Genomic DNA, 27,377 nt, shown 5'->3' on the forward strand with positions numbered 1-27,377 from the left:
CGGGGCCTTCCCCGCCTGCATGCTTCCAATCCCTTTCACTACTTCTTCCGTCTCAATCTGTGCTCCCAGTCCCGCCCTCTCCTGCTCCTCCACCTTAGGAAATTCCAGCTGATCCAGAAAGCACATCATTCTCTCCTTCCCTTCCGGGGGCTGAGCTTCATATAATCTTTCATAAAATGCCTTGAACACTCCATTCACTCTCTCCACTCCCCGCTCCATCTCTCCCTCCTCATCTCTCACCCCCCCTATCTCCCTCGCTGCTCCCCTTTTCCTCAGTTGGTGGGCCAGCAACCTGCTCGCCTTCTCCCCATATTCGTACTGTACACCCTGTGCCTTCCTCTATTGTGCCTCTGCATTACACGTAGTCAACAAGTCAAATTCTACATGTAGCCTTTGCCTTTCCCTGTACAGTGCCTCCTCCGGTGCCTCCGCATATTGTCTGTCCACCCTCAAAAGTTCTTTCAACAACCGCTCCCTTTCCCTAGCCTCCTGCTTTCCTTTATGTGCCCTAATAGATATCAGCTTCCCTCTAACCACAGCCTTCAATGCCTCCCAGGCCACTCCCACCTGAACCTCCCCATTGTCATTGAGTTCCAAGTACCTTTCAATACACCCCCTCACCCTTAAACACCCCCCCTCATCTGCCAATAATCCCATGCCCATTCTCCAGGGTGGGTGCTGTTCTTTTTCCTCCCCTATCTCCAGGTCCACCCAATGTGGAGCGTGGTCCGAAATAGCTATAGCCGTGTACTCTGTCCCCGTCACCTTCGGGATCAGTGCCCTTCCCAAAACAAAAAAGTCTATCCGTGAATAGACTTTGTGGATATAGGAGAAAAACGAAAACTCCTTACTCCTAGGTCTATTAAATCTCCAGGGGTCTACTCCTCCCATCTGCTCCATAAAGTCCTTGAGCACCCTAGCTGCAGCCGGCCTCCTTCCGGTCCTGGACCTCGATCTGTCCAGCCCTGGGTCCAGCACCGTATTAAAATCTCCACCCATTACCAACTTTCCCGCCTCTAGGTCCGGGATGCGTCCCAACATGCGCCTCATAAAATTGGCATCATCCCAGTTCGGGGCAGATACGTTCACTAAAACCACTGCCTCCCCTTGCAATCTGCCACTCACCATCACGTATCTGCCCCCACTATCCGCCACTATGGTCTTTGCCTCAAACATTACCCGCTTCCCCACTAATATAGCCACCCCCCTGTTTTTTGCGTCTAGCCCCGAATTAAACACCTGTCCCACCCATCCTTTGCGAAGTTTGACCTGGTCTATCAGTTTCAGATGCGTCTCCTGCAGCATAACCACGTCTGCCTTAAGTTTTTTTAGGTGTGCGAGTACCCGTGCCCTCTTAATCGGCCCGTTCAGCCCTCTCACATTCCACGTGATCAGCCGGGTTGGGGGGCTCTTTACCCCCCCCCCCCCCTTGTCGACTAGCCATCTCCTTTTTCAATCCAGCTCCTCACCCGGTTCCCACGTAGCCGTATCTCCCCCCAACGGCGCCCTCCCGCCCCGACCACCCCACCCCTTACCAGCTCCCCCTTCTCCCCAGCAGCAGCAACCCAGTTAACCCCCCCCCCCCGCTAGATCCCTTTCTAGCATAATTGCACCCCCCATGTTGCTCCCAGAAGTCAGCAAACTCTGGCCGACCTCGGCTTCCCCCCGTGACCTCGGCCCCCACTGTGCGAGGCCCCCTCCTTCCTGCTTCCCTGTTCCCGCCATGATCACCATAGCGCGGGAACAAAGCCCGCGCTTCCCATTTGGCCCCGCCCCCAATGGCCGGCGCCCCCAGAAAAGTTATAGGGTCGCAGGATTAACAACTTGGGAAATCATCTCTTCCCTCATTTCCCCCCCTTCACCCCACGTAGTCACCCCACCACTTTGTCCCAAACGTTCTTTTTCTAGCCCGCTTATTCCAGTTCCTCCTCGACAATAAATGTCCACGCCTCTTCTGCCGTTTCAAAGTAGTGGTGTTTCCCTTGATATGTGACCCACAGACTTGCCGGCTGCAGCATTCCAAATTTAACATTCCTTTTGTGCAGCACCGCCTTGGCCCGATTAAAGCTTGCCCTCCTTCTCGCCACCTCTGCACTCCAATCTTGATATACGCGGATCACCGCGCTCTCCCACCTACTGCTCCGAGTTTTCTTTGCCCATCTGAGGACCATCTCTCTGTCCTTATATCGGAGAAATCTCACCACTATGGCTCGAGGAATTTCTCCAGCCCTCGGTCTTCGCGCCATAACTCGATAAGCTCCCTCCACCTCCAACGGGCCCGCCGGGGCCTCCGATCCCATTAACGAGTGAAGCATCGTGCTCACATATGCCCCGACGTCCGCCCCTTCTGCACCTTCGGGAAGACCAAGAATCCTTAAATTCTTCCTCCTCGCATTATTCTCCAGCACCTCCAGCCATTCCACACACCTTTTGTGTTGTGCCTCGTGCATCTCTGTCTTCACCACCAGGCCCTGTATTCCGTCCTCATTCTCAGCAGCCTTTGCCTTCACGACCCGAAGCTCCTGCTCCTGGGTCTTTTGCTCCTCCTTTAGCCCTTCAATCACCTGTAATATCGGGGCCAACAGCTCCTTCTTCATCTCCTTTTTAAGTTCTTCCACGCAGCGCCGCAGGAACTCTTGTTGTTCAGGGCCCCATATTAAACTGCCACCTTCCGACGCCACCTTGCTTTGTGCTCGCCTTCCTGGCCGCTGCTCTCGAGGATCCACCGCAATCCGGCCACTTTCCTCTCCTTTTTCCATCCGTGTCCAGGGGGGATTCCCTTCTGGTTTACCGCACAGTGTTTTTAGCCGTTAAAATTGCCGTTGGGGCTCCTATTAAGAGCCCAAAAGTCCGTTCCACCGGGAGCTGCCGAAACGTGCGACCTAGCTGGTCATCGCCGCACCCGGAAGTCAGGATGTGCCTTTAATAAGGAGACTAAGTTGAAACAGTCTGCTTCCCAGGACACTATCCCAGGTTTTGCTTTTGGAGAGAAGAGGCCAGACTCCTCGGCACCGGGAAAATCTTCGTATCTAGTTTTGGAGGAAGTCGGTTTGATTGGTTAACTGGCATCTGGTAGGTTGGCCAGGGACAGTGTTCTGCCTGACAACAATTAGTGATTGGTTCCTGTTTGATGCTTTGAGAGAGAACTGGGAAGACGTGCTTAGATCTTGGAAATGAAAGGAATGCTCTCTCTCCCTCTCCTGCTTGCTGAAGTGAAAGAACTGCTCTACTGTTCTGGAAGCAGTGAGTGCCTGACACATCCTTTGCTGAGAACTTGGAATGATGCTCAATCTGCAGAGTAAATAGACAACATCGCCAGAGAAAACCATCTCAAGCCTAGGAGGAAGAAGTATCAAAATGAATGTTGAACTTCGGAGGGACACTAAGTGGAAGTCATCCCAGTGCATCAAAAGTCTTTAACCTTTTATTTTACTAAGATTTTGCTTACCTTTCCATCACCCTTTCCCCTCTGTCTTGTTTGTTTGTGTATAATTAAATTTTGATATAGATATCATTTTTATACAAATAGAGAGAGGGGGTAGTTTGAGAAGGGGGGCTTGGGAAGGGGTTATTAGATAGTCAGTTACATTTTCTGTCTGTTTAATTATGAAACTGTACATAATAAAAGGTTACCTGTGTTACAGTTACAAACCTGGTGACTGCAGTTTATTCGGCTCAGCCAAGGACCTCGGATATGTTAAATAAAATCTAATTTTATCTATGTTGTGACTCCAGGTCAAGCAAGGCTGGAATTTCTCAAATGTCGTGGCAATGTCCAGAGAGAAGCAGAGGTTATAAGCCCAAAGCCAAACCAGAAAGCAAGCACCGTAGTACGCTGGTCAAGTCCTGCCCTGTCTTTAGTAGGTATCTACAACTTAAAGATTTCCTGAGTTTCTTCACCAAACTGTCTCGTATTGCCTAAATGGTTGAGATGGCTTTTGTTTCGGTGCAACATCGTGGGCCGAAGGGCCTGTACTGCGCTGTATCGTTCTATGTTCTATGTTCTAAGTCTCAAATGAACATGATTGGAATTTAAGTTCAAATAATACCTAGAAATTACACTACGCATCTAGTTGGCAAAGAAGAAATGTTTCTTCATTGCCCATTGCTTATCTATTTATTCATTTACTGGATGTGTGCACATTTGGCAAGGCCAACATTTATTGGTCATCCACAGTTGCCTTTGAGAAACCTTCTAGTCAACGGTGCTCATCATAGGTGACTGGGACGTTTCAGCTCTGGAGCCTCATATGTGGCCTAGCACACTCTGGCAATGGTAGTCTCTTTGCTTCCTTTCTGACATCCATCTATTACATGGTAATGGCATTAAATCCAGGGAAGCATAACAACAGATGCTGTACAGGGCCTTGGTCAGATCACATATTGAGTATTGCAATCGGCTTTGGGCACCAAGTCTCAAGAAAGCTACATTGGCCTTGGAAAGGTACAGTGCAGATTAACCAGAGCAATACACAGGCTCAAAGGTTTAAATGATGAGGACAGGTTGCATAAACTTGGCTCGTACTCATTTAAGATTAAGAGGATTGGGTGGATGTTTTTATCAAAATCTTTAAAATGAAGATGCGATTTGATAGGATTCTCCGTGATGGAACCCAGAAAAAGAGTAGTGGACATTTGGAATTGACTCTACCAATTGCCATAGATGCTGGATCAACTGAAACTTTCAAGATTAGGATTGGTAGATTTTTGTTAGCTAAGGATATTAAATGTGGTACTAGAAACATGCTGAAAAGGGGGGGAAACACAGAGGCCAGAAACAAAAACAGCCAAATGATGCCCTGGCTGGAATCAATACTTGCTATCTTCAAGAGCACTTAAGTCAACATAGAAACTCCTTATTGCTATATGAACTCTGTGATTACCCACTCACAGCAAGTATTTCATTTGCACAAAAGGATAAAACATGCTATGATTATGTAACTAATTTCCAGACAGGAGGTGACCAACTTTGCAACTGGACGAACAACAAAAAAAAAGAGGCCATCAGACTCCATAATGGGCTAATAGCTGGTCAGCCAAGAGCGTTTCAGAGAACAATGGATCTTGATTGAATCACCATGGTTGCACTGGAGTACCCTGTTTATTCCCATTCATGTGTTTGAGTCTGGATGGGACACTTAATCTCAGACCAGGCATGGGCATATGCCTATGACTCAGTGCTAGCAGAACCAGTATAAATGAGGGACCAGTGGAACAGATAATCAGCGATAACCTGGGAGTCCCCTGGCACAACCATCACAAGGAGGAGGACCCGAGGCTCCCAGAGAAGATATCCACATCGAATGATCAAAGCCTGGCCAGCCTCCTTCACCAAGTTCGGGTAATAGCTAGAGCACAGCTGTGAGTGTGAGTTATATTGTGCGTGAGTGATGTTGAAGATTGTAGTATCCAAATAAAATAGAGTTACAGTAAAGGAAGTGCAGAATTGTGAATAACATTGGGTTAAACCACAAACCTGCTTTGTTCTTTGTTCATCTCATAAGTAAAAGCACCTGGGTAAAATGTTTTGCTACTAAACTGGTCGTAGAGTCTGATGATTTACAGACAACAAAGAGATATAAAACAAAGGTAGGTAAACAAAGTTGTGGTTCAGATCAGCCATAATCGAACTGAATGCTGGAATACGCTCAAGGAGATGAATGGCTTATTCCTGTTCCGACAATACTGTGATGTAGTGGTGAATAGTTTGGCATACCTTTGCTTTCCAATTGTATTATTTAAAGTTGCTGGGAAACACTTGGACCACTGACTATTTAATATCCTTGTCAAGAAGCCAGTTCTTGACTATTTTGGCCAGATACTGGTTGTGAGACAGAGACTGGCTGCCCAGTATTGCTGTAACTATTGTGCTGCAAGTAATTGGACCAGGCAACTCAAGAGAAATATTGGTAACCATGAAACCTTGGATCATGTCATGATATTCAAACACACACATCATGATAGACACACCAACAGACAAATCAGAACACACAACACCACAACCAATGACAGAAAGATATAAAAGCACAGACACGACCCCCGGTGGTCAGTATTAGCTGCAGAGGAGGACCAGGACACATCTGTTACCAAACACACTCAGGGAGACAGCACGTGCAGAGTATCCAGAACGAACTGTATTATAAGAGTTAAAATAAAATAGAGTTGTACCACATACAACTGTGTTGGCTCATCTGTGCACCAGAGCACCCAACACCACATGGTACAGGAGTGGATCGATACCTGCCGGCATACCTCAGTGTACAGAGACAACCAGCAGTGCACAGGCAAAATGATAGAGCTCCCGGTTCCGCAGCCGCTCCAGTGCTATGGCGATCTCCGCGAAAACTGGCGGCGATTCCGGCAAATGTTCGAATTGTTCCTGGTGGCAGCTGAACTCCAAGACCTGGATGATAGCGAAAAAATTGAATTTCTCCTCACCATCGCCGGTGCAAGGGCAAGAGAAATATTCACAAGGTTCAGGTTCTTCAGGAGGCAGCAAAGGTACGATTACCAGGCAGTCCTGGACAAATTCTCCAAGTACTGTGAAGAAAACGAAATCCAATCGGCAAATAAAGGTAAGAAAAGCTGCAGTACTCACCTCGTGGCTGGGATCCCGGAGCCCGAATTCCCAGAGGCCGAAATCCCGGGCCTGAGAGAGGGCTGGGTCGAGGTCGGCGGCCATCTTGCTAAAGGTATCACGCTAGCACAGTTGCGCGAGCAGTGCGCAGAACCGGAAGTATCGTTTGCGCATGCGCGAGATGCTGCGCATGCGCAGTCAAGAAAACGGCCATCGGTAAAGGAACAGCGATCTGAGCATGCGCAGTCGCTTCCTACGTGCTACATACCGAGCGTCAGGATGTCAGAGGCCCCAGACTGCACCAATTTAAAAGGGAAATGTCCCAAATCCAATTTAAAAGGGAAACGTCCCAAATCAAAAAAACAAAAATCTGTTAAAGCTGTAAAACAACCTTCCCTCACCTGGAATGACAGCACAGTGCCGCAAATTGACCCAGGAGATGAATTTGACCTCCGAAGAACCCTCCGACAAGCAGTTACCTACGCACAAGCCGATGATTCCGACCTTGAATACTTCGATGACGATCTTTACAGTGTTTCCGGACCTCGCGAGCCCAATGATAGCTCCGTGGTCCTATATGACTATGACTCGGACGAACCTTTCGTGTTGCACATTGGCGGCCCCCACATTGAATCCGACGCAGATGCGGATTCATTTTTCGGATTTGAGGATCTTCAATCCAGCAGATATGACGTTCCAACTTATCAGTACCGGATGATGCTGCAGCCTGACATTAACAGACAGGGAGCGGTGCAAGCACACGGAGAGTGCCCTGCTGCCACACAGAGCGTGGTCCACGTCCCGCTCAACGTTCCCGACTCTATGAAAGAAGACATGCAAGACTCCAGAGCGCAGTCCTTGCACGAACAAGAAGTGACTCCAGTGTCACAAGCCTCCACAGAGAGCTCGTGGACAGCCTCCACGATAGAAGCAACGCAAGACTCCAGAGCGCAGTCCTTGCACGAACAAGAAGTGACTCCAGTGTCACAAGCCTCCACAGAGAGCTCGTGGACAGCCTCCACGATAGAAGCAACGCAAGACTCCAATGTGCAGTCCTTGCAGGAACAAGACCATGAGGGTCTAGCAACCTCTCCTGACCAACCAGCGGCAGACGATGCAAGTCTGCCATGCTCACGTGAACAGCAAGAAGGCTATAACAGCCTACCATGCTCCACTACACAGCAGCATGAACATGACGGTCTCTCATGCTACAATGAAGGGCACAGCGCTGAAGACTGTTCAAGCCCAACTGAAGACAAGCCAAAGGAATCGCCTCGTCCAAGCCCGAAGAAAAAAGGTTTATGCGCTGACCTTCAGGATCATTATAGCCGAACAGAGATTAATAATGCTGCACGGCCACAGAAGGATGCTGAGGATTTGCTAACGAAATTAATTGAATGTTTAACTTGCAAGGAGCAGACTGAGAATTGCCAGTGTTTTAGTACGGATCGAAAAAATGGACAAGACATTGATCCTCAGGTAATGGAAATAACACAACCTGAATCATATCTACAGCAGGGACAAATGTCTCCCTTCAACACGACACCGCAAAATCCCAACTTCGGAGACCAGCAGTTAGTCAGTAATGACTCTTCAAACCTTGAGGGGAACATTAATTGCATTGAACCTATACACGCTCCACTGATTATTGAGCAGAACATTGGAGCAAGAATCCTGAGGACACCGACATCGAGTAGCCAGATAACGAATTTAAAACCCACAGCAGTTTCAAGTGAACCAAGTGTGCTTTCCACTAATGGTGAAGATGCAGATAAGGTCGACCCGATTATCCATTGTACCACACTAACCCCAGTGATTAAGCAGTTATGTATGGGGAGTATAATGTGGGCAATTGAGAACAGTAAAAGAGAGACTGTGACCATGCCAGTCCCAGCAAAATCAGACCCAGAGACCATGAAGGCATGTACATTAGACAAAGATACATATGAGGCACCTGAGAAGAAAAGTGAAACGGAATGTTCTTTGGAAAATAGTACAATGTCGATAGAAACATTGGATCCTATATTCGAGACCATACCTATGGGAGAATTTGGGGGTAATAAACAAGGTTCTGCAATGTCTGGGGGAAGATTTAAAATTCCAAAGAAGAAAAGCCCAAATGAAGGACAACGGCAAGACAATGACAGTCCACCGACATGGTGTGCACCACCAGATGAAAACTCTGACAATTTACCCAACCCTAGTGAACAGCAAGCTGCTAATGAGGATCTATCCACGGGATGTGAGACGAGTGACGACAGCATCCCACTTCCCATGCAAAAGGTGCAAGGTGACAGACCTCGCCTAGTGCGTACCGAGGCACTCGATGATCACGGTGGGACCACTGACGACTGCGGTGGCAGCGCACCGCTTCCACCCTCGATGGCTCGACCCTCTCCACTGGTTGGTGCATTCCTGCATGTTCCGACTCCAGAAGTGCAGCTTCAGGGAATCTCGGCTGCCTCCAGTGAACCTGTTGGGACTCCGGACGGGGGGCATCGACGGAAGGCAGACCGGACTCCAGATGGGGAGCAGCCAAGCGCCGACTCTGATTTGCGCACGCCAGACCTTGCTCCGGACGGGCGGTGTCGCGGCCTCGGTGATGGCACGCTCAGGGTGACGGCGGATGCCACGGCGACAGGGAATGGATCGCGTGGCAGTCCCACTGGGTCGGCAGTGGCAACCAGCACCGGCGGTCCAAGATGGACACACCAATTCGCGCCATCGCCAGACGTTGATGCGAGCAACAATTCTCTCTCCAAGGCGACATGCTTCGACGTTTCTCTGCGGAGTCGCCCTTCCGGCACAGCAGGTGGCCGGAACCAGCGTACACGGTCTCGGCCAACTTCCACATCTGGCACAGTCATCGCCTTGCATGATATTAGTGATGGTGCTATTTCGATGGCAACGACCCATCGGCTACAAGATGCCGTCCACCACAAACATAAAAAGAAAAAGACTCCACCTTGTTCCTGGCATGCAGGGCGGATGGATTGGTGCGTAGGCGCAATCAGCGAGCTTTGCGCCGCCTTCCACGCTCGCAACTGAACCGTACGCACACGCCGGATCCTCCACTGGTTCCCAAGGATGACTTCGTGGAGATGCCCCGGATCATGCCCCTTCCATCGCCACCAGAACCAAACCACAGCCAAGGCACCACTAACAAAGATGTTGAATGTTATATTTGCACGAATGAAAAAACCAAGCACTGCACGAAGTACAACAAATGGTAAAGTAGAGACTTCGGCAACAGCATCACCTCCAACAGTCCAAGGTGAACCAGTGTGACCCCAAATCTCCACAGCTGAACCGGCTTGAGGACCAGCCCATTCTTGAGGCGGTCACCCATTAGACTGGACTTATAACGCTGTTCATACGTTCAAAAAGTCAAACACTTCTGTATTATAACCTGTTGTTGTTTATTGTTCCAGATATCGTCTGACCAGACCAATGTTCAAGTTTTTTTTTTTTTTCTCTCGCATCCAAGTTTTGTTATGGTACAACCTTGTTAGTGTGACGCACCCGACATCGCCCCATGTAAATAGTTACGTCATATACACACGCTGTACATAACACACACACACACTCTTCGATGCACTCACGACACAATTATATTTATAACCACGTAGGCACATATCTTTGTAAAAAGGGGGGATGTCATGATATTCAAACACACACATCATGATAGACACACCAACAGACAAATCAGAACACACAACACCACAACCAATGACAGAAAGATATAAAAGCACAGACACGACCCCCGGTGGTCAGTATTAGCTGCAGAGGAGGACCAGGACACATCTGTTACCAAACACACTCAGGGAGACAGCACGTGCAGAGTATCCAGAACGAACTGTATTATAAGAGTTAAAATAAAATAGAGTTGTACCACATACAACTGTGTTGGCTCATCTGTGCACCAGAGCACCCAACACCACAGATCAGGCGTCTGTCATTGCTAATAAGTTGGACACCACAGATGATGCAGACAATAATTTATGGCCTTAGCAACTGAAGTTAGAAGCAACAACTTGCATTCCATATCGCACCTTTAATGTGGTAAAATGTCCCAAGGCACTTCACAGGGGCATTAACAAACAAAGTATACCACAGAGTCACAAAATTATATTAAGATAGGTGACCAAAAGCTGGATAAAAGAGGTAGGATTTAGGAGGAGTGAGGGGTAGTGAGGTTCCGGGAAGGAATTCTAGACCATTAGGTCTTGGTAGCTTAAGGTACTGCTGCCATGCTGGAGCAAATAAAATTGGAAATGTGCAAGGTGCCATAATTGCAGGGCTACAGAGATCTTGGAGGTTTGTAGGGCTGGAGAAGTTTACAGGGATAAGGACAGATGAAGCCATGGAGACATTTGAAAACAAGGATGAGCATTGTAAAATTGTGGTTTTCGTAGACCAGGAGGCAATGCAGTTGAACAGAATTCTGTGCAAATTAAGATACAGGCAGCAAAGTTATGGATGAGCTTAAATTTGCAGAGGATGAGAGGCCAATAAGGAAAGAATTGGAATATTCAAGCTTAGAGGTCAAGGGCATAGATGAGGGTTTGAGGAGCAGATGAGCTGAGGCAGGGTGGAGTTGGGGAATGTCAAGGAGATGGAAGTAAGCAGGCATAATCGGAAGCCCACCTCAGAGGCAAATAGGGCACTAAGGTTAGAGTCGGTTCATCACTAGACAGAACCCAATTATAGCAAAAGGAAGACCTTTTGTTAAGAGAAAGCAGGAATCCTTTATAATAATAATCTGTATTGTCACAAGTAGGCTTACATCAACACTGCAATGATGTTACTGTGAAAAGCTCCTAGTCACCACATTCCGGCACCTGTTCGGGTACACAGAGGGAGAATTCAGGATGTCCAAATTACCTTACCTTTCGGAACTTGTGGGAGGAAACCGGAGCACCCGGAGGAATCCCACGCAGACACAGGGAGAACGTGCAGACTCCACACAGACAGTGTCCCAAGCCGGGAATCAAACCCAGGACCCTGGAGCTGTGAAGCAACAGTGCTAACCACTGTGCCGCCCGCACGGTACATTATGGTTCCTTACAAATGGATGAATGGTATATTATGCTTCCTTCGATCATTGAAGAAATCCACAAAGGTTGATTATGATGCAGCATATCATGGGGCTAAGAGGGCTATCAGGAAGATGAAGCAAGATTTTCCACGGGTGTGTAATTACGTAGGAACAATCCTAAATCATCTAGCCATTGGCTAACCATCACCAGTTTTCAAACATTTCCTGTTTAGTGCTGGTAACAGAGAAGTCCACCCGTTCACCTTCCCTGGACAATTCCCCCTCCCCCCCACCCACCATCTTCCCACCAGCACTCTAGACATCTGGTCTTCCCTTTCCTCTTGAAGTCTGTCTTCCATGTCCAGTCTTCACTCCAACTTTTCACCCACCTCTTCCAACATTCACCTGCCTCCCTTTTCCTGCCTTGATGCAGTGCTTGTTAACGGCACTCAAGTGAAGTTATTCCAGCTCACTAAGAAGGAGGAAGTAACATCAACGGACCTTAAAGTCATGGAAGAGATGAAGGTCGCCAGGTGCACTCCACTTATATTCTTAATTTGGAGGCTGGACTTAATTCAGGTGAGGTTGTCTTTTAATTAGCATGCATGAGATGCTAATGCATGCAAACGGAATTCCCGACAGAAGCTTGACATGCATGGAATTGGCTTTAAAAGTCAGGAGAACAAAATTCCAGTTTATCCTGCCATCAGGAAACATTTGCCTCCTGCCAAATTTAGTACCTCCACCTACCACAACTCCTGCTGCTGACAGGAGCAGAAAATTCTGCCCAATCACTTGGACAACAGGATTCTGGCTAAAATAATAATATTATAATAATTAAAACAAGAAATGTGCCCAGATCTACTCTAATCATGTAAGACAAGCAACTGGAATCCACCTGCTATGACCATATTTGGGTCACTGAACAGTTGGGGCGAATCATGTGACATGCCAGCTAACCCTTGGTGTGTGTTTAAGCATCTGTTTCTTCTGCAGATCAGAGCACAAGCAAATATGATGCTCAGGGGAACCCCATCGGCACTGTTTTGATTAAATTTCAGTTAGCTTTTGACCTTGCATTTCATGAGGCTTAACACACCAATCCACAATGCAGGGGCGTATCTAAATATGAAGAGATATTACGGCTGATTCGATGATCCTGGCCAAAATCCACCAAGACCATGCCAAGGGGTCCAGATTTTGTACTGGCAAAGTGAAAAGCTGGCCTGTCAGATGCTGAATATTGAAAGCAGGCAGCACTTGAAGGCTGGTGTTCAAACATAAACAGATGCAGCCACTACAAAGGTAAGGTGCTACATAATGCAATGTTGGAGCCTTTTCAGAAGTCTCAAAAATAATCCATACAGGTTTTCCTTTGTAAAAGGAGGGATCAGTCTGAGAAAATACGAGTGATGTAAAACAGAAGGACAGAAATATAGAGGCATGAAATACAGTCTGTGGACTACAGGTAGAGCTCAGCTGACCTAACCTTCACTTTTACAGCTTGTTACTTTGTGGAGAACTACTAGCAACCTCTTTGAAAAAACAACTGCGGCTGACAAGAAGCAATACCAAGTTTAATTTTGTCAACTGGGCATGAAAGTTCCAGCCAATGGTGACCATGTCAAGCGCTAGCAGTGATTATAAATTACACAGGCTGTAGTTGATGGAGCTCTACCTCAAGTTAGTTGAAGGCACGTCCCTGGTCACTGGCAGGTAGTTTTTTTTTTAATCTGTAGAAATCCTTTTTCTTTTATCTAGTACCAATTAAACGATAAAATATTGTATTTAAGATATTTTAATAACAAACTCAATTGTTACTCAAGAAATTACAACTAATCAAACCTCTAATTTATTTTTAGAAAGCTATTAATAAAAGATGTTAATAATACGGAAAGAAATTCTAAAAATACTGAAGATGTACTGTGATCACTGCAAAATAACAAACAACAAGTTCAGAATGCCTGTGTTCATGTGGCTTCTCCTGCTCCCATTATAAATGGAAACACATGGAAAAAAAGAAATGCCTGCTTAAATTATGTCGCATTTTACAAATCATATAACATGTGAATTAATAGAATAAATCATAGATGGTATAGACGGGCAGCACGGTAGCACAAGTGATTAGCACTGTGGCTTCACAGCGCCAGGGTCCCAGGTTCGATTCCCTGCTGGGTCACTGTCTGTGCGGAGTTTGCACGTTCTCCCCGTGTCCTGCGTGGGTTTCCTCCGGGTGCTCCGGTTTCCTCCCACAGTCCAAAGACGTGCAGGTTAGGTGGATTGGCCATGCTAAATTACCCGTAGTGTCCATAAGGGTTGGGAGGGGTTATTGGGTTGCGGGGATAAGGTGGAAGTGAGGGATTAATGTGGGTCGGTGCAGACTCGATGGGCCGAATGGCCTCCTTCTGCACTGTATGTTCTATGTAATCTATGGTACATACACCACCACATCAACATTTAGAAGACCAATACCTTTTATTTCTGTCTCTGTGAATTGACATGATCAGCCATATGATATCAAAGACTTGTCATGACCTCATCCTATTTATATATTTTAAAATATATTTTATTCCAAAGAATACAAAAGTTTCCACAATCATATAAAACACCCACAACCATATTACAGACAGTTTGCCATTTTTATACATTTGTAACCAACTAGTTTTAACCCCAAAACTAATCCCCAATCGCTTCCCAGGCTAACTGCATACCTGGCTGGGGAAAACAGGAGAGGGGCAGTGACCAGGGTCTTTAAACACACCCCAACACAAGAGGCCTCCTCCATTTCTCCCCGCACCCCCCCACCTACCCTACCAACAACACTGCTGCACCTTTTCTACATTCGCCACCCAGTAGTAATACAACAAATTTGGCAGCACCAGCCTCTCTCTCCCCCCCCCCCCCCCCCCCCCCCCCCCCCACCTCCCCCACCCCCCTCAATCTCCGGCCCCTCTGCAGGAAGGCTCTCCTGGGTGCCTTGACTCCCACACAAAGGTCAAAATTGCTTATCCACCCTCAGAAAAAACATTTGGGGAGGAAGATCAGGAGAGACTGCAACATGAACAAGAACCCTACAAGGATGTTCATTTTTATTGTCTGTACTCTACCCGCCAAGGAAAGTGGGAGAGCATCCCACATCTTCAGGTCTCCTCTTCAGTTCTCCTCTCAGCCCCTCCACCAGATTGACCAAGTTCAATTTGTGCATTATGGCCACTTATGAGTCACCTGAATACCAAGATACCTGAATCTCGTTTTGGACAGTTTGAATGGCAAGGTGCCCAAGTCTGTGTACCTACCCAGGGAATTTACCAGGAACATCTCGCTCTTGACCATGTTAAGTTTGTACCCAGAGAAGGATCCAAATTTCCTTAACAACCCCAATATCTTCCCTATACTGGAAAGAAGGTCTGTGACATAAAACAACAAATCGTCTGCATAAAGGCTCATGCTATACTGTCTGCCCCTCTGTCAATGCCTCGCCATGCCTTCGCCAACCTGAGTGCAATGGCCAGGGTTTCAATAGCTTGTACAAACATTACAGGGACAACGGGCATCCTGTCTTGTGCCCCTCTGCAGCTGGTAAAATCCTGAGCTCACCACATTCATCTTCACACTCACCATGGGGGCGATATACAACAAACTCACCCAGGAGATAAATGTTAGCCCAAACCCAAACCGTCCAGGACCTCAAAAAGATACCTCCATTCCACCCGACTGAAATCCTCCTCTGCGTCCATACAGATAATTACATCTGGCACCTTCTCTCTTGATGCAGTCATGACCATGTTCAAAAGCCACATAATGTTAGTCAACAACTGTCATCCCTTGGCAAAGTCAGTCTGATCCTCGAAGACCACTCCGGAACGCACGCTTCCTGGCGCCTCGCCAGGACCTTTACCGACACCTTCACATCAGTGTTCAACAAGGATATGGACCTACAAGACCCACATGTCACTGGATCCTTATCCTTCTTTGGGACCAGGGCGATGGACCTCTGCACCAGCATGGCCAGCATTTCCTCCAGCGACAAAGAATCATTATACATCCCCAATAAATTTGGTGCCAGAGATGCTGAAAATTCCACCGAAAGCCATCCAGCCCTGGTGCCTTCCCCGATTGCATGGAACCAATGCACTCCAATGGCGGCGCCTCCAATCCCTGTCCCCTCCCCAACACCGGGACGTCCAACACATCTACGAATTTCTCAATCTCCAAATCCTCCGCCAGAGGCTCAGACCTATACAGCCCTGATAAAATGTCCCAAATACTCCATTGATTTTGTTCAGAGCCGTCATCAGCCCTTCCCTCTCTTCTCTAACCTGGGCTATCTCTCGTGTAGCCACCTGTCGTCTCAACAGGTGAGCTAACAGGCGACTGGCCTTCTCCCCATACTTGTAGAATACACCCCGAGAGACACAGCTGGTTCACCCCTTTCCCTATCTCCCCATTAACAGCTCTTTTGTCAGGGCCGCTGAATATCGCTGTCCACATCCAAAATACAATCGAACCAACCTCTGCCTTTCCACATTCCCAACCGTGACCTTGTGGGCCTTATGTGAAATTATCTCCCCTCTAAACACCATCTTCAGTGCTTCCCAAAACGTGGAGGGCGAGGCCTCCCCATTTTAATTAAAGTCCACATAGCTCTCTATGCCTGAGGCTACCTTCTCACAAAACCCTTGTCTTCTGGGAACGCAGGATCTCCACGGGAGCCACTGAACTCGACCGGTCACTAACTTCACGTCCTCATAATGTGGCGCATGGTCCGATATTACCATCGCAGTATATTCTGCCCCCACAATCCCGGGAGTATTGATTTCCCCATCACAAGAAAGCCTATTTGGGAATATACCCGGTGCACATAGGAGAAAAAGGAGAACTCCCTCTCTTCCGGATGCCTAAATCTCCACGGATCCACTCCCCTCCCATCTATTCCATGAACACCCCCAGTTCCTTTGCCATTCCCTGCATTATTAACAACTTGGGCTCGATCTGTCCATCCATTGGCCCAAATCGCAGTTGAAATCACCCCCCATGATCAATTGATGAGAGTCAAGGTCTGGGATGGCTGCCAATGCCTTCTTAATAAACTCCATCTCATCCGGACTTCATGTGGTGGGAGTGTGCTGAGCAGTCACACATCAGGTGGCTCTCCTCCGAAGGACAGGAAAATAAGCACGTTTAGCCAAAATTAGCCAACAAAAAACAGATGAAAACGTTCCCTCACCCTCAACAACACAAGGATCAACAGAAATGCCAGGAAGCAGCTCCACAGACTGTAGAGAAACCAGAAAGGACTGTAAAGGACAGGAGCGGCGCGCAAATGAGTCAGCGGACCCACAACACGGGGTCTCCGGCCACTCCCGAGAGAGGGAGACCAGCAACCCGCCAGAGGATGGATGGAAGACATTCCTCAGGAGGGAACTGAAAGAGATGAAAGAGGAAATAAAGGCTGAAATCAAGGCGGCAGTGACAGAAGCGCTGACCACTATGCAGGTAGCCTTCGACTAAATGGGAGAGAGGTTAGTGGCTCAAGGGAATATGGTAAAGGAGCTGGAGAAAGCCCCGATGGACCAGAGCGACCGAATCGTGCCCTGGAGGCCGAAAAAAAGAGGTAGGTGGTGACTCTCGGGGAACATGAAGGGGAAGGTGGGGGACCAGGAAAACTGGTCAAATCGCCAGAACATTAGATAGTGGGTCTGCAGAAAGGAACCAAGGCCAGAAACCCTACAGACGTATCCCAGATGCTGGGGAGCCTGGTGGGGAGAGACAGCTTCCCCAACCCAGCGGAGATCAACAAGGCCCATAGGTCACTCCGGCCGAAACCCAAGATGGGGGAACAGCTGAGCACGATCAGCGCCAAACTACACCGGTACCAGGACCGGGAATAAATCCCACCCTGCGCCACGCAAATGAAGGCTTGCAGCCGGGAGGGACACAGGCTCAGGGTGCACCAGGACATTGGGGTGGACCTGACAAATCACCAGGCAGAATTTAACTGGGCGAAGTCGGCCCTGTACAAGAACAAGATTACATTCGGAATGCTGTACCCAGCCAGGCTCTGGGTAACATACCTGGGCAAGGGACATTATTTGACTACCCCTGGAAATGTGGACGATTTTGTCCAAAAGAACAGAACAGACAAGCAACAAAGGAGGCAGTGATGAGGTGGGCATAGAGGAGGCAGAATGTTAAAGGACAATTTGCGCGGGACTGTACCGCCTCATTCTGAACCGGGGAACGAGTTCGCAGAAATGAGAGGGCGAGTGCAGCAGAGCACAGGAGAGGGTGAGGAGGAGATAGAGGGGATCCCGACAAAGTGGGTGGGGAGGTGGTCAGGCCGGCCCCAGGAGGGGGCAACCACATTAGCAGGAAAGCTAGTGCCAGGAAGTATGAGTGCAGTGGGGGGGGGGGCACGGCGCATCTCCCACCAGGGAGCAAGCGCCTGGCGAGGGGTGGGGGTACACCACCAAGGGGAGGAAACTAGGGGGGGCAGAAAGGAGGGGAGGAACGGGGGGGGGGGGGGGCAACACTGGGGTGGGGGTAGCAGGAGGAGGAAGCAAAACGACAGCGATGAGGGGGAAGAGGGGGAAGGGCTCTAGACATTCTTCAAAAGGCCAGTTGTGGTAACAAGGAACAAGATGGCACTGCAAGCAGCCACTTTGGAGGGTTCCTGAACAAAGGGAAACCCCGGAGTGCAGGGGCCCGGCCTCATGGTGAATACGGTGACTGCGGCCATTCTGCAAGGCCCCCTAACAAAGGGAAACCCCGGGAGTACAGGGGCACATCCACAGGTAAGTATGGTTGATCCCGCAGGAGGGAGGGAAAAAAATCCCCCATCAGAATAGTCACCTGGAATGTCAGGTGTCATAACGGCCCAGTGAAAAGATTCAGAGTCTTCACCCACCAGAACAGTATGAAAACCAACATAGTCTTCCTCCAAGAGAGGCCCCTGTGGGAGAAGGAATGACTAAAAGGGCTGGGTGGGACAGACGTACCATCATTTTACAAGACAAGAGCCAAGGGGGTAGCCATACTACTTAACAAGAGGATGGTATTTACCGCGACGAGGTCGGTTACGGACCCAGGGGGACAGTACGTCATGGTCAGCAGTGTCCTGGATGCGGCACCAGTGATCCTGGTGAACGTATATGTGTCCAACTGAGATGACATGGAATTTGTAAAGAAAACCATGGCAGAAATCCCCAACATAGACACGCACAGACCAATCATGGGGTGTTTGCGGGGGGGACTTTAACTGTGTACAGGACTTGCTGATGGACAGTGCAACCCCCAAAACGGGGAAAACGGCAAACATGGCTAGAGAAGGGACATGTATGGAGCAGATGAGGGCAGTGGACCCATGAAGGTTCATGCACCCTGGTGAGAAGGGGTTGTAATTTTTTTTGCAAGTGCACTTGTTTGTAGTGGGGAAATCGGTGCTTCCTGGGATAGAAGAGCAGAAATACTCCGTGATCGTAATTTCCGACCACGCTCCATATTACATGGATATGAGGTTGGAGACGGGCCGTGCCCAACACTCCCCCTTGGAGGCTCGACACAGCCCTCCTGGCCGACAAGGTCTTCTGCCAGAAAATATCAAAAGTCACAGACGAGTATATTACTAACAACCAGAATGGGGAGGTCTCACCCACCACATTCTGGGAGGCGCTGAAGGCTGTGATCAGAGGAGAAATTATCGCCTACAAGGCACGCAGGGATGGGTAGAGATGGTGGCTAGGCAATAACCGGCCAACTCCATTGATAGACAGACAATAATCCGAGGCACCGACCATAGAGATTCTGGTGGAGAGGAAAAAGCTACATGGACTTTAACCTGCTGTCCACCAGGAAAGCGGTGCACCAACTCCGCCAGACAAGGGGGACCTTCTACAAACGGAGAAAAAGCCAGCCACCTGTAAGGGGTGTCACAGAGGCTACCGAATGCCACATAGGCTGCTTAAAAGGCCCAACCGGTTCTCTGGAACTTCATCCCAGTTGTGTTGGTCCCCTAGCCCTCGCTCTTACACCAAATCGCCCATTCACCATGCCTTATCTATCCCAACTCACAACAACCCAAGCCCTCCACTCCAAATGGCGTGCCTCCATTTAATCCAGTCATGATCCTATCAAATGGCGGAGCAGGCTCAAGTGTCCAAATAGCCTACTCTTGCTCCTAATTTGTGTGTTCGTATGCCCGCCTTCGCATTCCCCATGTCCCCCATAAGCTCCGTGCCAGCCCGTCACCCTCCACTTATCCAAATGATCCTTCATACCCTCCATGACCCCCCCACCCATCCTGATGGCCCCCTATAGTCACTTTACCAAATTAGTGCCAATTTATGCCAACTCATGACGCCCTTTCCACCCTTTGCCTATGCACACCCACCATGGAATCTCCCCATTATCCCCCATGGGCAGACCTCAATACTAAGATGAAATCAAATAAAGTTCCAAGTGTCCAATACAAATTTCTGAGTGTCAATCGGCAAAACACTCCAATGGCTGTCGGTAAAGAATGGGGGAGACTCCTGGTCAGCCATGCTTGATATGGAGCGTTGCCCCCTCAAGCTATAAGCCCCTGGTAACAGACTAGCACCTATTCTGGGAATTACCAGCCATGGAAACAGATAAAAGTCTGCCTTAGTACACCACTAGTGCGGGAAGAGAATTGAAATTGGAATTACAAGCTTCACTCTTCTTAAATATTCCATAAAATTCCATTCAATACACTTAAATCACCTCAAGTGCTTAATCTCCTATTGAGACAAACATTTGCATTCATAACTCCACATCAAAGACAGCTCATCCTTTAATAAAATTTTGGAGTTGCCAATCCATCTGTGAATTTATAGCCTCCCACTGTGATAATTATTGGTTGTCGGAGCAGCCAAGCAGTAATAGAGCTGTACTGAAAACCCTTAAGGTTATGTAAAAAAACAGCTTTTGAACTACAAGCACAGATTTTTTCAACTTGCAAGACGCAGGCAGGTTTCATTTTTTTCTCCTCAAAATTTAATGGGCAGTGAATTTAATAACTTGACAGTTTGGCAGGCTTAACTTCCCTTTGTGAGCATTTGTGTCTGCTCTAAAAATTTATAAATTACACACTGCTTTAGCAGAAATGGGCTCTATTTAAACACAACAATGAGTTCAAGTGTCTCTGTTGAATTCAGGTTTCCCCATGTGTAACTCATATTGCTTTATATTCCAAGGTGAAAATGGGATCAGTTGGAAATGGGGGTGGGCCTTCCAGATCTAGATTCCAGGTACCATTTTGGATAAGCCATGAAGTCTCCATGAGGCCACAAAAGTCAAGGTCAAGGTCTAAGCATCATGTGATACATGGAAATATATTTCAATAGACTGGTAAATGGGTGGCTGTTAGGCAAGCAAAATGTAACATGGACAAGTATCTGGTTGAAACAAACATAGGAGACCAATCAGGTTCAGTCGGGGGTAAATTAGCCAGCCTACAAAAATAGGTGTCAGGCTCACAATACATGATTACCGTGCACCAGTTAATTGGATACAAGTAGCATGCCAATGTCATGCCGTTTGCTCAACCTGCTGTTGAGTGGGACCAAGTAGCTGTGATAATCAATGCCAGGAATCAAGCCTCAAAGACTTGGATGCAGTGCTGCAAAAAGTTCAAAGAATTCACATGCATGGGCAAGGCAGTGAATTCACAGAATCATTACAGCGCGGAAGAGGCTATTCAGCTCATTATGTCTGTACTGGCTCTCCAAATCAGCATTATGACTTCGTGTCATTCTCCTGATTTTCCCATACCCTTGTACATTGTTTCTAGTCTAATAATCCTGTTGAATGCTTAGATTTAACCAGCCTCCGCCACACTTCCAGGCAGCATGGTGGCACAGTGGTTAGCACTGCTGCCTCACAGCACCAGTGACCCAGGTTCGATTCCAATCTTGGGTGACTGTCTGTGTAAAGTTTACACTTTTTCCCGTGTCTGCGTGGGCTTTTCTCCACATACTCCCACAGTCCAAAGACATGCAGGGTAGGTGGATAGACCATGATAAATTGTCCCCAAGTGTCCAAAGGTTGGGTGAGGTTGTGGAGATAGGGTGGGACATTGGGCCTAGGTAGGGTGCTCTTTTGAAGGGCCGAATAGCCTCCTTCTGCACTGTAGGGATTCTATGATCTTCAAAAATCATATTCAATCAACAGTATCGCTAGCCTCACAGACAGCTCAATGCACCACAAACCCATCACTTATCTATCAACAATTTCCACTAATTCAAGCAAGACAGTGAGATCCTTCCAAAAACACTGCATTGCACACTTCGCTCTCTCAATTACAGGACAACATGGCGGACAACTGGAGGCAGCTGCTATGGGTAGCACAAGTGCCAGCTTGGTGGAGGGTGAGAGCGTCTATAAGTTCTGCTGCAGAGGAGTCTATAAGTTCTGCTGCATTTTGATGGGGCACATGAGAGAAGGAGGTTAATGGGTATGTCCAATGAAATGCTTTGTATGTTGACAGACCTGGCAAAAAACCTGCTGTTAAAGAGCATGGAAGAGTTCACCACCAGCTTTTCACAGGGTGTTGCTCGAGACTTGGCACCCATCCTTCTCAGCATGGAAGTAGTGGCCAACTCCAGAAGTGCACTTGTGGACCCAACCATATTGCAGCATCTGATGGTCAATGTCTCAGTTTCCATTGCAGCACTAGCAGAAGCCACTCAGTGGGCACAATACTGATCCAGTACATATCTGGACCAACGCAGCCTGCAAAAAGCGGGTCTTACCTGAACAAAGCCTGGGGCTGCACCCAGAGTTCAGGATAGACGCTGCCAGCCACCCTGGAACCCCACAGTACTGGGTGGGGAGAGTGTCTATCAGGTGGATCTTCCGACTTTAGTGTCCTTGAAGTGGTCCATCTTCCAGCCTCAGATTGTTCCTGGAGATCCATCTTCTTTCTTCAGGAGGTCCCTTCTTCTTTCTTCAACGCTGGTCAGTGATGTTAAATATGGCAGCTGGATATGATGACAGGCCATGCACCACCAAGCCTGCCCCACCACCAAAAATGCTGCAAAACTCCTGGATGCATAAATACGTACCTCGGGGACAGAGGAAATGGCATGGTTTCCCATTGACCTCCACAGCGGAAAACACTCCCGTCCCCACGCCCGCCATGGAACTCAGTCCTGGATGGGAGAAATTTGCCCAACGGTGCTGCAATTGGAACTCTGCTGAAGCTCTCCTGTAAGCTCAGCTTTCCGCCATTCAATCGCATACTGCTGCCATAATTGCTGCACACCAGTGTTCAAAGGGGTTTTCAGGGTCTCACAACAGGCCAACAATCCGTCCTTCAATGGATTGCTGAGTTGCCATCCTATCGAATGACAGTACTTAAGGAGATTCTGAACCTACATCTATATAAATCATTATAATAAAGGACAACTCGGAGCGGCATGCAGGAGAAGAAGAACATTAACAAGGGGCGGAATTTTCCAAGAAAGTGGCAAAGTGTCAGGTCCTGACTGAAAACTAGTGTTCTTCGCCCCAGAAACACAGTCACATTTTCCGTCCAGATCCTCTGACACTTTGTCAGAAAAAAAACAATGGGGGTGTTTAGCGTCATACTCTGACAGGGAGGGGCCTGATTGAGTCGGGAAGCTCACCTACACAGACATCAGTGAGAATATGGACGTCCTTCCCACCCCCAACCGTTCTCCCTACCCCCAAAGCCATGGAGGACTTCTCCCCACAGGCTTCAGGGCAACCTTCCCTCCTATCACAGACGTATCAGGGTGCACTCTCCCCCCTCTCTCTCGCCCACCCAGTGTGTTTTATGGCAGCACCCCTCTCCCCCCACCCCCAATGGAAAAGGTTTTACCCCCTCAGTGCCCCCTTGACACTGCCAGGGTGCATTACCCAGCATCAGCCCTCTATCTAAAGGCACCGCCGCACCCCCGACATTGTCAGTGCTGAGTCGCACCGCTGGGTGGGGTGGGGGGGTGCTGGAAGGTATGGCGTAAAGCTATTTAATGACATTTAAATTGATTTAAATAAATGAAAATCAGGAGCACAACCAGAAATCATGTCACCAGCATGGAGTGGGGAAGGTGTCATACTGAGATCTCGCTTTGACCCTCTCGCAAGATTTAGCAGCCATAACAGGATTTGCGCGTGCTTCGTACCAGCCTGAAAAATCACATCTGAGGTATTTTCCAAGGCTTGGCAATGGATCTATAAAAATATAGGCTGATTAGATAAATGAGAAGAAAGGGATTGCTTCACGTGTAAAATACATCATCAAAGTCTAATGAAACTTGAGGAACACAATTGTATTTTTGATCAATTTAAACTGGTGATTATTGGGCTCTTTCTAGCTTGTCAAGGGCTGAGAGAGAATGAACAGGATAATCAGGCTCAAAGTGCAGTCACTGAAATGATGTTTACAGGAAGTGTTCTGAGTTACTAATAAAGTGGATAAAATCCAAACAGAAAACTCGTATTCAAATTAAGAAGATTTGTTAGCTAAGAGGGACGAAAACTGCCAGAGATGTTAAATGATTGAGTAATACTTTGGGAAACCAAAACACTACTGAACTTGAATGAAAAAGCTGTGTTGAGTTGAGGCCAGGTTCCTGTTCCATTGTGGACAAGGAGTGAAGGTGAAAGGGGTATTGGAAAATTACCAATGGTTGAACGCTCCTGTAGCCTCACACAGCAGTATGAACAATAATCTGAGAGCAGATCAGGTAATGGTTCAATGAGCAATGACCTTTTCTTACTGCATGCATTAATACTTTTATTTATATAGCATAAACCAATTCTATCAGAACTTGATTTTCCCCCCCAAATCAATAATAGTCAATAAACACTCAAAGTGTTCATTTCAAATTCCTCTGCTATTTTAATGAAGACATTGACCTATTTATTTTAAATGCCTTTGTTAAACAAGTATGGAAACAAAATGATACTAATGCATTGAGCGTTTGTACAATATTATCCCACAGTGTCATTACCAAACTGACAGGTACCCTCAATAAACACAGGCAGAATACCTCTCACTCTGCACAAATCAAAAATCAACGGCTTTCCTGCTCACATACCTCTCAGTACTGTTGATACACTCTGGAAGAGCTATGCTGCAGCCAAAGAGCATGATATGTTCATAGCAACGCAAGAGATTAAGCTGATTGAAGAAACGGATGAGCATTTCCATGTCCGTGATGCTGAAGTTTGAAAGATAGGACGGCACAGTAGTCTGATTATAGGGCAGCATTTCACATAGGCTGTAACTTGCATTGCTGCAGGCACCTAAAGGGAAAGGTGGACAATATAATCAAGAATTACATTTTTCATTTTTTTTTTAAAAATAGCACATACAAGGATCACATTTGAGGATGAAGACTCTCTGAACTTTTATGGCAGAAACATATATTTCAGAAAGTTCAAAATTACATTTTTAAGAAGTTAAATAAAGAAGGCAAGCAATCAAGCATCAAAAACTTCGGTTCTCAATTCTATTAACAAACTTTGTGGATACTATTGTTCTCAAAGTGCAAAACTTATATTTTATTTAAATTTGCCCTAAAAGCCCAACCAGTTCCAATATGTTTCTTGTGAAATTGACAATGGAAACCATTTACTTGGAAACTTTATAGATTTTTTTATCAAAAGGAATAGTAATTTCAGCAAATGTTTAACAGCACACCTAAATGACCAATTAGAAATGTACTCTGATGAATTTCAATATATCAGACAATTATCAAAAATCAGCCATTTCTAAGTCATATCTACTATGTGTACATGTTAAAATTCCGGACAACAAATATCGAAAAAAAGACAGGTCCATGCCGAATAGATAATAATAAATGAAATTCCCCCAATAATTGTATTGAATATATGTTGATTATGCACATATAATCCTGAAATCTTGCCCTAAAAGGTATGAAACTAGAAAAAGATGTGACACCACCAAAAATAGTACAAGTAAAACAGTTAAATTAATGTTGCAGATAAGGTGAAACAACCATACTAAGTTCCTCTACTTGTTGCTGTATTATGCTCACGATGAAATTAGCAGGGATTGTTCACTGTATGGACTTTGAATTTGTGCAGAGAAATGATGCTGTAACAGAGTAAATAGTAAACAGATAGTGGCAAACCTCAGGAGACATAGAATTTAGTCCAGATAAGTGCAAAGTAATGCACGTAGGGAGAAACAACAGGGACAGGTGGTATAATTTAATCCAAATCTACTATTTTGAGGAAGATGCAAGGACAGAGAGACCTGGGGGTGCATATTCACAAATCTTTGAAGATGGCATGGCAAGTTGATAAGGCAGTTAGGAAAGAACACAGGATTCTTAGTTTTGTAAATAGGGACATTTAATAGAAAAATAGGAAAGTAACATTAAGCCTCAATTAGAGTACTGCATGCTTTCGGAAGGATGTCAATGTTTGGATGAAGATTACCCAGATGACATCAGCGATGCGAGATTTTCATTGGAGAAATTTAGATTGTTCTCCTTAGAGTAGAGAAGGTTTCCACAAAGGAAAATTGGAGAGCGTGGAAAGATTTTAGATTAAGTACTTGACAAGGAAAGATAACAGGTGAAATTGTAAGACTGAGTGTGAGGCGAGGCAAAAGTATTGAACAATTAGATAGGTTTCTACCAGAGTCCTAGGTTTTCAAACGAGGGACCGAAAAGATGTGAGAAATCACATCAAAGATAGTTTCATCTAGAAACAGAACAAACTACATGTTCAATAAAAGATTTTTTTTAAATTCTTCCCAAGTTTCCAGGATTCGATATGAAGGTTGGCTGGGCTAGATACCTTTTCTTTGCAGAACAGCAGTGGGGCATCTTCCTCCCAAACCCTTTTAAAGCCTGACCAATATTCTTGGCACGGGGTTCATAGTCAGATTGGGAACATTCTTGGCAGATTCCCTACCAATGGAAGCACTCGGGTTCCAGCCAGTAAAATTTCAAAATACCATAGTTCTGTAGCACCATAAGTGACCAGGTATTTAAAGAGAAAGAAGAACTCAAAATGATGTTTAGGCCTCAGCCTAGGGAAAAGTTTATGAGGGTGACATTTTGGGGTAAAGTGTGAGGAAACCTCTGGTGGAAACTTTAGAGTCATTACCACTGCCACCCTGGACCAGGCAGGGGTAAGAAAGGCAGGTGGGAAGGAAATAGATCAGGACACTGACTCTGCCTCCCCACTGGCATGTGTATGTGGCCAACAAGGAAGAGGGAGACAACACAGGACCTGTGGGTGTACATGTGTGTGTGTTGGAGTGTGAAATTGGGTGGGAAGAGATCGGGCACTGATTCAGCCAAAAGTCCAACCACCCCATTGTCCCACCATTTCTGCTGTTATCGCAGTGATTCGGACTGGTAAAATGGAGGAAATTACTATGTTTTATTTATTGTTCAAGTAATGTTGTAAAAACAGTAATTTTGGAAAAGATTTGTTCTGGTCACATTAATTGTTTTGAGATGAGCTAAAATCTAGCTGCAGGTTAAGTTCGGAAAATCATTTTATTTTGCCAGAAATAGTGAGTCATTTTGTCAGGTTCATATTATGAAATTCAGTGAGGCTGCTTTTAATTTGTATAATCAAAGCAAAGTCAATTTAAGTGGACCTTGGCCGATTTGAATCATCAGTAAACATTCAGTTTAGGGGCCTAAAATTGCATCAGCTATTCAGATTGTTCCAATTCACCAAGAATTCAAGTCCAACATTGTGAAACAGCTGGCACTGAGAAGCATATAA

At 46.8% G+C, this 27,377-nt stretch overlaps 1 protein-coding gene across 7 annotated transcripts in view; it reads right to left on the reverse strand.

The window, feature by feature from the left end:
- The window catches only part of corin (corin, serine peptidase), a 420,139-nt gene that overhangs the window by 296,923 nt on the left and 95,839 nt on the right, over window positions 1-27,377 (reverse strand). For all 7 annotated transcript variants that reach the window (XM_072496714.1, XM_072496713.1, XM_072496715.1 and 4 more), the window contains exon 4: window positions 24,701-24,908. In XM_072496714.1, coding sequence (XP_072352815.1) covers window positions 24,701-24,908 — 208 coding nt within the window. The remainder of the gene's footprint in view (window positions 1-24,700; window positions 24,909-27,377) is intronic.

The sequence above is a fragment of the Scyliorhinus torazame genome, chromosome 3 (assembly GCF_047496885.1).
Source record: "Scyliorhinus torazame isolate Kashiwa2021f chromosome 3, sScyTor2.1, whole genome shotgun sequence".
In the NCBI taxonomy this organism is placed as follows: Eukaryota; Metazoa; Chordata; class Chondrichthyes; order Carcharhiniformes; family Scyliorhinidae; genus Scyliorhinus; species Scyliorhinus torazame.